At 42.3% G+C, this 12,564-nt stretch overlaps 2 protein-coding genes across 3 annotated transcripts in view; one reads left to right on the forward strand and one right to left on the reverse strand.

The window, feature by feature from the left end:
* The window catches only part of inppl1a (inositol polyphosphate phosphatase-like 1a), a 37,895-nt gene extending 29,761 nt beyond the window's left edge, over window positions 1-8,134 (forward strand). Inside the window, exons 15-27 of one of the 2 annotated variants that reach the window (XM_014008018.1) lie at window positions 715-853; window positions 952-1,051; window positions 1,585-1,673; window positions 1,760-1,841; window positions 1,932-2,021; window positions 3,245-3,358; window positions 3,689-3,865; window positions 3,955-4,110; window positions 4,203-4,287; window positions 4,774-4,860; window positions 4,942-5,662; window positions 5,762-5,895; window positions 6,309-8,134. In XM_014008018.1, coding sequence (XP_013863472.1) covers window positions 715-853; window positions 952-1,051; window positions 1,585-1,673; window positions 1,760-1,841; window positions 1,932-2,021; window positions 3,245-3,358; window positions 3,689-3,865; window positions 3,955-4,110; window positions 4,203-4,287; window positions 4,774-4,860; window positions 4,942-5,662; window positions 5,762-5,895; window positions 6,309-6,405 — 2,071 coding nt within the window. In that variant the 3' untranslated portion in view covers window positions 6,406-8,134. The remainder of the gene's footprint in view (window positions 1-714; window positions 854-951; window positions 1,052-1,584; window positions 1,674-1,759; window positions 1,842-1,931; window positions 2,022-3,244; window positions 3,359-3,688; window positions 3,866-3,954; window positions 4,111-4,202; window positions 4,288-4,773; window positions 4,861-4,941; window positions 5,663-5,761; window positions 5,896-6,308) is intronic. The other variant, XM_014008019.1, reaches the window with a different exon arrangement.
* A 121-nt stretch (window positions 8,135-8,255) lies between these two features.
* phox2a (paired like homeobox 2A) lies at window positions 8,256-11,732 on the reverse strand. The gene is made up of 3 exons (XM_014008021.1): window positions 11,102-11,732; window positions 10,025-10,212; window positions 8,256-9,936 (listed from the first exon to the last, which is right to left on the reverse strand). The coding sequence occupies exons 1-3, from the start codon at window positions 11,322-11,324 to the stop codon at window positions 9,430-9,432; spliced, it is 918 nt and encodes a 305-aa protein (XP_013863475.1). The 5' UTR covers window positions 11,325-11,732; the 3' UTR covers window positions 8,256-9,429.
* Between the last annotated feature and the right edge of the window lie 832 nt (window positions 11,733-12,564).

Genomic DNA, 12,564 nt, shown 5'->3' on the forward strand with positions numbered 1-12,564 from the left:
ATGTGACACAAAAATTTTAATTTTGGAACTGAAACTGAATTATGGAACTGAAAGTGAAAGTAGTCAAACTGAATTTTTAATTGACCAAAATACAGTTTTAAAGCAAATTAATTCAAATTCAAACCATTAAATTCAGTTTCAATTTAGTAAAATTCATTTTCTAACCAATGCATTCAATTTCAAATTATGCACATTCAGATTCAATCTGAATAATTCAAATTCAGTTCCTGCTGGCACAAGATTTATCCCATATCCCGACCCCAACTTTATAAACCATTTCTCTAGAACAGATTTTCTAAAAGTTTAAAAAAAAGTTTTCTGTTTCAGTCATTTTACACTTAAACTTTGTAAGCATAAAGTGTTTGCATCTTTAAAGTCAACAGTTTAGACATCTAATTATGACTTTTAGGGTTTGATTTTGTTCCAGAGTTGAATTTATGGCTCTAAGCTGTGATTTACAACAGCTGCCATGACACGTTCTTGTTGTTGTCTTTGGTTTTACTGTCACCTAATGGACTGAATTGGAACAGCTTGTTGCTTTCATTGCATGAAAAAAATAAAATAATAATTCGACAAAATTTGTGGTACTTTAGAGACTCAAAGACAAAATAGTTAGAATTGTTCTGCTGCTTTATAAAAGGATTACTGGACTGCTTAATTTAATAAAAATGACATTAATTTTTAAAAGCTCTCTTTTATCTTTGACCCATCCAGGAGGAACCAGAACTACCTTGATATTTTACGGCTGCTATCACTGGGAGACAAACAGCTGAGCTCCTTCGACATCTCTCTGCGCTTCACACACCTGTTCTGGCTCGGAGACCTCAACTACAGGCTGGACATGGACATTCAGGTGAAACAGAACAAGAAGACGAACTTATGATGATGATGCTCTGAAGCTGGATTAAACCTCGTTTTCTGATCCTGGTTTCTCTTTTTCTGACTCTGCAGGAAATCTTAAACTACATTAACAGGAAGGAATTTGAGCCGCTGCTAAAAGTGGACCAGCTCAACCTGGAGAGGGAGAAGAATAAAGTCTTTTTACGTTTTGGTCAGTATGTCTTGGCCAATAATGGCTTCTCTTTTTTTCTTTTTTTAATGTGTGCACAAGAAGGTATGAATAACATTTCTTTATTTCCCTACATTTAGACAAGTACTTGGGCCAGGATTTGTTTAAATGTAGAGAAATATTATTCTGAAAGAGTAAAATCTTATTATTAACAGAAACTCCCTGTTCTAAAAACAGTTTCAGTGGTCTCACCACCGCCGCTTTAGTTATGACTCACAGTTACCAAAAGCACTGTCTCAGCACTGCTGCCTCTCAGAAACACTGCTGTAGTTAAGCTTTAGTTTAGTTCACTAACGGAGTCTTCATCTTCTTCTGGTGAATAATTAGCATCACCTGCTTAGCGTATCAGAACGTAACATTCACGGTGACCATTAGATGTCATTAATATTTGACAAAAATCTGGATGTTTTTGCTTTTAAAGTGTGAGGGGAAAACAGCTGAGCTATCTGAAAAGTTGTGAGTTTGACTTAGAATTCTTCACTTTCACAAAACAAAGCTGGTTTTGTTGTTTGCAGGGGAGGAAGAGATCTCCTTCCCTCCGACGTACCGTTACGAGCGAGGCTCCAGGGACACGTACGTCTGGCAGAAGCAGAAAGCCACGGGGGTGAGTAATCGTCAGACTCGTTCACTTTAGTTCCTCCTTATGTGACCTGATAATAACGACTTGTCTTGGATTTTTCCGCTGCTCAGATGAGGACTAATGTTCCTTCCTGGTGTGACCGGATCCTGTGGAAGTCGTACCCAGAAACTCACACTGTGTGCAACTCTTACGGTGAGACAAGTCCTTTTCCAGCAGCCGTGCAAACAAGATTTAAAATAAAAACCTAGATTATAATGTAGTGATGGGTTATGTTTTACCAAGGCTGCACTGATGACATTGTGACCAGCGACCATTCGCCTGTATTCGCTACGTTTGAGGTTGGAGTGACATCTCAGTTCGTCTCTAAAAAAGGTAAAAGTTCATCTTTGTTTTGTTTTTTTTTTTGTTTTTTTGTATTACATTTTAATTTCTTCTGCTCGTCACTTTTAATGCCAAAGTTTTAACAAACATTTTGCACAATCTGTGTGTGTTGAGGAAGACTCTCAGCTACTACCACTCTGAATTTTAGCTCAGTATCTGTGGGGAATTATGCAAAATTGACTTTTATGAGTTTTATATTATTTTTTAATGCCATCTTAAATTGCGTTAACTCCAAACATTAATCCAGGGTTCCTGCGGATCCTTAAAAAGTCTTAAAAAGCCTTGGATTCATCAATCCAAAAATAAGGCCTTCATTAGCCTTAAAAGGTCTTAAATCAATCTTCAGAAGTCAAATATTAAAATAATTGGTAACATTTATTTATTTTTGAATTATTCACATTTAAACATTCCCTTTTGACATCACTTCCTGTTATTTCACATGCAAATATCTCAACAACTGTCCATCTGAGCAATGTGAATTTNGATTAAAAATGATATAAAGAAACATCAGATTCTTGTCTACAGTCTGTGTTATCCGTTGTAGCAATGCTTTGTTCACATTTAAACATTCCCTTTTGACATCACTTCCTGTTATTTCACATGCAAATATCTCAACAACTGTCCATCTGAGCAATGTGAATTTTGTTTTGTAATGTGTTTATAATGTTGTCTTTCCAAAAATGCATTCATATTTCATACAAACATTTTACATCACAGTCACTTGAAGGTTTCATCTACAGCAAGCTGGGGTTGAGAACCCACTGTGGGTCCTAAAGCTCCAAATTTTGGGTTGTTAGAGGATTTCCAGGAATTAAGTTTAAAACTGACTGCCAAGAATGTTTTTTTTAGCCATATTTGACAAAAAAAGCAGTTAGATATGGATAAAAACAATTGGTCTGTTAGCAATATTTGAATAATTCAACCAAAAATACTTTGATACATGAGTTTCTGCCACAGTGTTAATTTTTTGTCATTTGTGTTATTTGTGAAATTGATCTTAAATTTGATTTCACTTGGCATTTAAAAGTCTTAGAAAGTCTTAAATTTAACTTGCCTTAAACTGTAGGAACCCTGTAATCAGTTATAGATGTAAATCCAGTGATGACTTACTGATAGTTTCATTAAAATCTCTATAGACAAACAAACAAACGCAGACTCAGCTTATTATTCAAGCTGCTTTGGTTCTCATTAGTTTTGTCTTCCCCTCTCGGTAGGTTTGCCGAAGTCTTCGGAGCAGGCCTACATTGAGTTTGAGAGCATCGAGGCCATCGTGAAGACGGCGAGCAGGACCAAGTTCTTCATTGAGTTCTACTCCACCTGTCTGGAAGGTGAGACAAACACGCCTGCATCTTTTCTGCGACTCAGTTGTGCTCATGTTCACAGGATAAACATCAGGAATTAGTGTCCAGATGTTATAAAACTGAGTCTGTTTCCTTTTTTTTCTTGCATCCTCCTTCCCTTCTGTTGTTGTTCCTTCTTGTATCAGACAGTCAGTATTTGTTTTGATCTGTGCTGCATGCTCGCCTGCTTGTCTTCCATGAGTGACGTGCGATTATAATGTCTCCCTCCTCTTTTTCTCCTTGTCTTATTCCCACCTTGTTCCCTCCGCCCTTTCTTTTCCATCCCTTCCCTGCATTTTTTAAATTTTTCATCTCTAGAGTTTAAGAAGAGCTACGAGAACGACAGCCAGAACAGCGACAACGTTAACTTCCTGCGCGTGGGCTGGTCCAACAAGCAGCTGACGACACTCAAACCGCTGCTCTCTGAGATCGAGTACCTTCAGGACCAACATCTGCTGCTCACCGTCAAATCAGTGGACGGATACGAGTCCTACGGTAAAGAGAGACTCTTTGTGTTCGATGCTGTCAAACAGGTGGAGTTTCTCGTTGTCTGACGACCAGCTGTGTGCGGTTTCCTCCGTCAGGAGAGTGTGTGCTGGCCCTAAAGTCCATGATCGGCAGCACAGCACAGCAGTTCCACACCTACCTGTCCCACCGAGGCGAGGAAACGGGAAACATCCGGGGATCCATGAGGGTCCGAGTTCCTGCTGAGAGGATGGGAACCAGAGAGAGACTGTATGGTAATGCATCAGTGTGCAAATGGAACCATTTAAAAACAAACAGAGAGACACGATTGATCAACATTATGCCTGTTTTTGTTGTTGCATTGCAGAGTGGATCAGTGTGGACAATGATGAGACATGCGGACCTAAAGGGAAATCCACCATGGTGTCCAGAGCAGGGCATGAGTACGTCAAGTCAGTACAACTCATTTACACTCTGTTTTATCTTAGAACAGATCACTGTTAAATAAAAACATCATACAGTGTAAATAAAGAATGATTCTTTAATGAGAAGCAGTTTATTGTAAAATAAGTTAAGGATGATAATCTTACACAGCCTCATGTTTCTCTCTTATCCATTAGTTTTAACATAAATGTATTAATTCAGCAGAAATACAATTATTACTTAATTAAAATGTGCTATAATTATGATCCTTTAGATATGGAAGGTGTGTTAAAATCTAACTATGAATGTAGGTAGAAAAACCCCATCATTCATCCATTGGGTCATTTGGGTCGTTGTCAACCAAGCTGTATTTACCTCCTCACATCACAGGAGAATAAAATCTGTTGTAGGTGTTAGAAAGGTGTAGGCCATCTGGTATCTCATCTCATATACAAGATCTGCACCTCACCTGTGGTTTTATTTTTATTTATTTGTTTATTTATTTTTGGTTGCAGACATTCTGTGGTGCGCAAACCGCTCGGAGAGCTAGGGAAGGTCAGCGAGGAGGGAGAGCGAAGCACCAAAGAGGAAACAGCTGCGAGGTACAAACTCATGAGATTCTTCTAAAAAGCAAATGAAAGCTAATAAAAAGTTTTAAAGAGTCTGTTTTTGTTGTTTTGAAGACCCAAACAGGACTCATCGGACCCCGACTCATCTATCGGCAAGAACAGCTACAACAACCCCGCCTACTACATCCTGGAGGGCGTTCCCAACCAATCAGCTGCAGCTCTGTCTCCCGAGCTCCTCCCATCTCCCACCTCCGTAAACCCCCCAGCCCCTAAAGCCCTCCCTCCCTCAGCAGGGGCTCGAACCAAACCCACCTCGGCGCTTTCAGGGCCTCCTCATTCCTCCAGACCTGCAGCAGGACAGGAGAGCCCCTCGGAGGAGGACGGAGGTGCCGGTGTGGTGGGGGCACAGGGTGGAGGCGTGGCAGGGACGGTCGGAAGCATGCTGAATCGCCCCCCTCCCGACTTCCCCCCGCCCCCGCTCCCTAAAGGAGCCCTGGAAATGGCTGCGGAGGCCCCTTTCAACAAACCTCGATCCCTTTACCCAGATCTGGCTGAGGTCAGGATCCCACCGGCCGGCCCCGGGGGCCCCGTCACCCACGCAGAGGGTTTTAGGCGAGGAGGGGTGGGAGCGGGGGCACTGGACGACCAGTCCTGCTCCGTCCTGCAGATGGCAAAGACTCTGAGTGAGACGGAGTTTCCAGGTCAGCCTCCACGCGCCCCCTCTGCGCCCCCACCTCACCGAGGGCCTCCCATGGGTTTAGGTCTGGAAGCCTGCCGTACCTTCCCTCCCAGGAACCCCATCCCAGAGAGCATCGCTGAGGACATGCCAGAGGAGGTACACGGCTCAGAAAAAATATATATCTGACTCCATATTTTTAGTTTATTTATGTCTGAGAGGTTTTCTAAGCATTCAGAGTTGATTCCTCTCATGCAGGCTCTTTGGGGCAGCAGTAGCTCGTCGCTCTCTGTGGGGGAATCATCTGTTGGGGAGTGGCTGCAGAGACTGGGCCTGGAGCGATATGAGCAAGGTCTACTACACAACGGCTGGGACGATCTGGAGTTCCTCAGGTACGCACTGCTGCATTAGATATATTATTTAATGTAATAATAATAATAATAATAATAATAATAATAATAATAATAATACATTTTATTAGAAGGCGCCTTTCATGGCACTCAAGGACACCGTACGATGTAAATGCAATGCAATAAAACAAGAATAAAGCAAAGAATAAAATTACTATAAAACATCATAGCTTACATAACAATTAACAAATAAAAACATTGTATAAAACAAAACATCCTACAAAAAATAGGGTTAATGGGAGATGTGATTAAACTGAATAAGACTGTTTCAAGAGAAGAGTTTTAATCTGTGATTTAAAAATGGAGACGGTAGGAGAGTTTGTGCTCCAGCTCCACAAAAACCTCATTAGCTCACTTTAGATTCCTTTTTTCCCACTTTTTGTTTTTCTCCACAGTGACATCACCGAGGAGGACCTGGAAGAGTCTGGAGTTCTGGATCCCACCCATAAGAAAATCCTGCTGGAGAGCCTCAGGCAGCAGCAGCAGAAATAGACTTGCACGTGTAACTGGTCCAAACCGGCCTGGAACCACGTCAGGTTTCCTGAGAGGCCAAAATTTCAGCTGAACTGAAGCGAGCTGCCACACGGTGCCTTCTGAGAGAAATTGCACTCCCTTTAACGTTTTCAAAAACCCTTTCTGAACCGGCACCGCGTTTCATCCGTACCACCTGAGCGTTGTCATCGTTCTAGATGTTGTCGTATTTAATGAAAACCATTTCAGTCCTTCGAGCATCACTACAGAACCACAAAGGCTCGGAGAAGTGTTGTTTTAAGACAGATTTCAAAATGCTGTGTCATGTTTGCTGTACCGCCAGATAGCTGCACATTTAGTTTTCTGAGAGCTGAGGAAGGACTGAGTTTAGTCCACAACCTGAATCCTTTGATGAGTCTCAGGTGTTTGGTCATTGTGGGCGAACAGCGGGGGATCATTAGCAAGCACTCGAGAGGAAAATGTTGCACAGATGATCTCATTAAGTTCTGTTACGAGGGCGAACAGGATGCAGCGACAGGAAAGAAGCTGATTCAAGTGAGCTCAGCTTTTACAAATTGTGGACCTCCGTCATGACGTTTGGGCCACTTCCTGTTGGGAAGGTGTCCTGTGGAGAGCATCTATTTATATGTGTGTTAGAATATTTTGTGTCAAAAGGGAATACTCATCAAACCAAATTAATATTTTTAGACCTAAAACTGTTTGTCACTTTGGTGCAATGTTCTCTCTTCAGATACTTTAACACTTTTCTGACATATTTTGCAATATTTTTATATATTGTTAGACTGTTTTTATCCCCAAACGTGTACACATTTATTATATGCTTGCAAAAAACATTGGAAATACACATAATGCTGCGTCAAGTTTAGCGATGACTGAATAATACATTTCACATGTTTATAGTTTGTCTAATGAGACACTAAATTTCACTTTACTGAAGGTGTTTTTATTTAACGTCACATAACCTTTTTTTTTTTAAATGCTCTGATTGATGCAATGTTCAGGGAATTAAAAATATCTAGTCGTAACAAGTCACCTTATTGTCATTTATAACCAAAATGTGTTTCCTCTACTATCACACAAATCATTGTAACTACCTTGACATTTATTTTGTTGTTTTAAAATCGTGTTTTGTATTTATGTGAGTGGATTTCAATTGTAGCATAAAATGTGATTTAAGCAAATGTCACCAGTAGGTGGTGCTGCTGCTCCAGGGGGGAAATAAAAAAGAAAAAGCACCCTCAGTGGAGACTGACTGGAGTTTTAACTCCTTAATACAGATTTTTAAAATAAAGCCTTTAAGACCACACTAAATTATAACATGAACAGTTTAGTTTAAAAATGTATTGTTCTTATCTAAAATCGACATTTCTGCTCTGTTTTCTGCATGACTCTTTGTCTGATTGTCCTCTCGCAGAAAAACATGATGGATTTGTGTTGTATTTTATAGAAACAACCAAATATTGTCATTCAGATGTGTTGAAGTTTAGTCTTTTTTAAAAGCCTCTTAGGTCTTTCAGTGTTCTCATTGATGTGTGTGTTTGTTGGGGAAAGAGAGTCTTACCGTTATTTTCCCCTCACAGTTTTTTCATTCTGCTTTGGTCGTGTTAAGTTAAAGGAAATTGTTCATCTTTGTTTGTTTGTTTTATTTTCAATTCAACTAATGTGTATTTTATACATTTCCTCTGCTGTTTTTAAGGCGATAAAGCAAGACTGTGCTGTGAAATCACAACATTGTCTCTTTCTTTTTTTTAAATCCGGTAATCCTGCAAGTCTTCAGTCAGTTTTAATGTGAAAACCCACTCATCACGTTGTTCCAGGCAAAAGCAAATCAGATGACAGGATGCGTCAGGTAGTGCCTTCATTATGTAGATTTATTAGAATATTCAGAGTAGTGCTATAACGTCTCATTCAGCCCAAGCTGTCTGCCTGGGAGACAAGATGCTCTGCAGTGAAATAGATCTGTGAGGCCAAAACAAAACGACAGAAAAACAAAAGAAAAAAACTAAACTACCTAATATTTATATTACTAATTACAGAATTTACACTCACAAACTTTTTACGGAGCGATTCAAAGAAAAGCCCGAGTTTTTTACCGACATAAAAATATTAATAAATAGGCGATTTTTTTTTTGTCCGTTTGAAGACTTCTGCGTCCTGTGACAGTGTTTGTTGGGTAACTGAACAAAGCAAAGAGATTGAGAACAATGAGGTGCAACAAAAAATAAAGCTGTGTTTCAGCAAATGAGCAGTTAAGCCTGCTTTTGTCCCAAAAAAAAAAAAAAAAAAGTTGAAGGAAGTTAAATCCTTTCATTTTTCAGGATGCACTCAGTTTGGTGGTTAAGTCCAACTCCTTGCCCCCTCCCACCCCACAGTACTACAGTGATGGGGGGGTGAAACGCCTGCCCCAGCTTAGTTTTTAACAAAGTATAGTCTGTTTGTTGGAGTGTGGGAGTCAGGACCCGATGTGGTGAAGAAGGAGCAAGTGGATCTGGGGAGGGGTCTGGATCTGGGCCCAGCTGCTCTAATTGGATTTTGTTTTTTGGGGGGGTGGGGAGGGGGGGGCTGCTCAGCTCAGCAAAGAGACTTCAGGGTGGACTCAGTTCCTTCTGGTGGAAGTCTGTGAGTCAAGTTGTGCTCGTTGCTTTGTTTTCCTCTGCAGAGCCTGATGTTTGGACTTCTGCTTTAAAGTCGTACCTGACCTCCATGCTCATCAGAGCTGCTGCAGTGCAGTGTGGAAATGTGTGTGTGTTGGGGGGGGGGGGCAACAAAGACAGGAAAGATGCAGAAAACGAGACTTGTGTGTAATGGATGGGGGTCGGTTCAGTAGCTCAGCATGGTTCATGTCTTAGAAAGAACTGCTCATAACCAGGAAGGGTTCTGCAGCTGCACCATGTGGAACATGTTGGGGGGGTGACCAGACCAGACCTGTGAGTGTTTGATCTGAGCTGACTCCCCCCAGTGAATTCAGCATCATTGAGCAGCTTTTCACTCCCCCCATTCGAGCTGGAAACTCCTCTCAGTGCTTCAGAACAGGTTGGTCTTGATGGCGGGGTTGGGTTTTCTGTGGAAGGAGGACAGGACTCCGGCGAAAGGCCCCGTCATACTGTCCGCCGGCTGCCAGGCCTTCAGGATCTCCTGAGTCTGGACAGCTGGCTGGGCCACCGCTGGGTTGGACGGGCCCAGGCTGGACCAGCTGGGTGCCTTCAGCCCCTGCAGAACCGGCGAGGCGGAGGTGTTGGTGACGTAGCCGCTGTTGGCAGGGGGAGCCGGGCTGGGGCTCAGGCTGGCGGGGCTCCCCAGGTTCCCGCTGGCCGAGCCGGGCAGGGAGGCCGTGCTGTCCGGGGTGGGGCTGCAGGTGGACTCCTTGGACTCGTCATCGTCTGACGAAGACCTTGCCTCTCCGCTTTTCTTCCCTCCAGAGCTGCTGCTGCTGCCGGTGGAGCCCGCGGTGCCACCGGAACTGTTGTTGGCCTTGGCGTTGGCTGCGCGCTCCTGTTTGCGGAATTTGGCGCGTCTGTTCTGGAACCACACCTGCAGACACAAACACGAGAAACACGGATGGATGGAAGCGATGCAAAAATAAATAAACAAACAAATAAATAAAAGAGCTGCCCCTCACCTGGACCCGGGCCTCGGTCAGGTCTATCTTCAGCGCCAGCTCCTCCCGGGTGTAGATGTCCGGGTAGTGCGTCTCTGCGAAGACCCGCTCCAGCTCCTTCAGCTGCGAGCTGGTGAAGGTGGTCCGGATGCGCCGCTGCTTCCTCTTCTCATTCAGGCCGGAGGGGTCCGAGAAGAACTTGTAGGGGACTGAGAGACACAAACATTTAGTTTCGAGTTGAAAAAAACAACTAAAGTGACATAAAACTGCTGATTAATGACGCAAGAAAGTCGTGCGTAAAAATAAAAAAATGACTTTTATTGATGGATTTTTGTAATAAATAAAAATGAATTCATTTTTTTTTTGTTTTTTCGGTTTTTTTTAAATATCTCGGTTATAAATCTGCACTTCTTTAAGTTGACAACAATAACTGGATATTTTGGGTTCAGTTTCAGGCCAGAAAAAAATAAATTTCGCGGTCATTCATAAGAAAAAAAATGGAGAACGATTTATTCAAAATTTTGCATAATTTTTTTTTATTAAAAAGGTTTGATTTGATTTTATTCAGTCGACATATAATGAGCACTGATGGGTTTAAACGAAGTTGCGCAGAAACGTGAAATGCCGCAGATTGCGGAGGGAAAAACGAAAACAATGAGGCTTTTTTTCCCCCTGAGACTTGATGTCTGTTTTAGAAAAAAAATCACACAGAGTAAACAAAATTATCTTGTCAGTTTGTATAATAATAATAATAATAATAATGGTGCGCAAGAGATTTAGGAGGAAAGAAGGCGAAATTTTACTAATTTAATATTAGATGAAAACAATTATGTTTTATTTACAGGTTGATTTGAGCTTAATTATATCCATCTTTAAGTTACAAATTTAATCCATTAAGTTGTTTTCGTTTTCAGATAGTTTTCCAAAGGATAACATTGTTTAAAATCTATATTTTCAATTAAAACTACCGATTTTAGGCCAAAGTTATTTTTTATGAAAAGCAGTGTTAAAGCTTGTTTTGTGAGCTTTAATAAAAATATAATAAAAAGCCTAATTAATATTTATTACAAACGAAATGAAGTGTTTCCTGGTTGTTACCTGTGGAGTACGGGGTGGGCTGGTGCTCGCGCAGGGCCCCCAGGGTGCAGCTGGCCGTGCTGAGCGGGCTGCAGCCCGGGTTGGAGAACGGTCCGGTCCGGATCGGGTTGTACTGGAACGAGCTGGCCTGGCTGCACGAGCTGAAGTCCGCGTAGGCCGAGGCTTCCATGGCCGCCATGCAGGAGTCATAGGAGTTCAGGTAGGAGTAATCCATCTTATACATGGAGGAGAGGCCGGTGGAAACACACACACTCACACACACATGTACACACTCTGCTGGACACGCGGTGATGCTGACAGTCGGTTCGGGCTGTTTTTTGTCTCCAAAATCTTCCGAACTCCGTCTTCTCTCTTTAGTTATTTCAATCAGCCAGATGTTTTTTTTTTAAAGCAAGTGTTTTTTTCCCCTAGCTTAGCTTACTTCTCGCTACAAGTCCTCCCGCTGCAGCAGCTCAGCTCGCTCGGCGCTCGCGCTGCGTTTGTGACGGTGCGTCGCGGCTCGCGCGGTGTTTATAATAAACTCGGCAGGGCGCGAGACAATGGCGAAGCGGTGGTCTTGTTTCCATGACAATGGCAGCGGGCGAGTGAGCGTGGAAATGGACCCCCCCTCATCTCTCTCTCTCTCTCTCTCTCTCTCTCTCTCTCCTTCTCCTCCCCTTCCACAAGTCGCTGCACCGCCCACGCCGTTACAGCACCGGGATCACCGCGGCTTTAAACCAAGACCCCTTAAAATAAAATAACCGTTTCTTCATTAAAATCAGCTAGAAAACGCATGCTTCCTTTATCGGACGGTTGGTCAGGAACAGAAAAAAATCAGCTCCCTCTTTTATTATAATTAATCTGAGTTCATTCTGAGTTTACTCGGTTTATAGGTTATTTTAGGGTATTTTCCATTAAAAAAACATTTAGAAAAAGTCCACCTAAACGCAAATAATTCCAGTTTGTCTGTTTATTTTTTTAGGAGAAATTGAAGGCCTAAAACTGGTCCAATATTTTAGGAGCCAAATTAAAAATATAAAACGACAGATGTGGCAACAGATTCTAAGAATCTGAAACTAATTTCTACAAGGAACAGTTACATTTATATAATTAAACAAGCGGTTTTGGAGGACAACTCCTCCCAGGAATTTAAACAGACAACAGGAGTTATTTAGTTATGAGCAGCTGAGCCACGTGACAAAAATAAACCCAGAAACCTCCTCCCTGAAGCCGCTCCTCAGCGGGTCAGAACCGCTCCTCTGCCCACGGAACCAGGCGCGGCTCAGCCACACGAGTCTTTATGTGAGGGGAAGTGTCCAGATGTGACGGTGATTGGCGAGATTAAAAGCTTTGATTTGATTCCGATCGCTTTTACCCAGATGTCACCAGAGCGCGCGCGTCACTTTGATGTATAGGACCGGAGAGAGAGAGAGAGAGAGAGAGAGAGAGAGAGAGAGAGAGAGAGAGAGAGAGAGAGAGAGAGA

Source organism: Austrofundulus limnaeus, unplaced genomic scaffold (assembly GCF_001266775.1).
Source record: "Austrofundulus limnaeus strain Quisiro unplaced genomic scaffold, Austrofundulus_limnaeus-1.0 Scaffold46, whole genome shotgun sequence".
NCBI classification, from domain to species: Eukaryota; Metazoa; Chordata; class Actinopteri; order Cyprinodontiformes; family Rivulidae; genus Austrofundulus; species Austrofundulus limnaeus.

Excerpts from the sequence above, each read along its gene's own strand:
- phox2a (XM_014008021.1), bottom strand. The coding sequence starts at position 11,324 with ATGTATAAGATGGATTACTCCTACCTGAACTCCTATGACTCCTGCATG. Across the intron at positions 10,213-11,101 it reads GCCCACCCCGTACTCCACAG|TCCCCTACAAGTTCTTCTCG; the intron begins GTAACAACCAGG and ends TGTGTCTCTCAG. Across the intron at positions 9,937-10,024 it reads TGACCGAGGCCCGGGTCCAG|GTGTGGTTCCAGAACAGACG; the intron begins GTGAGGGGCAGC and ends TTGTGTCTGCAG.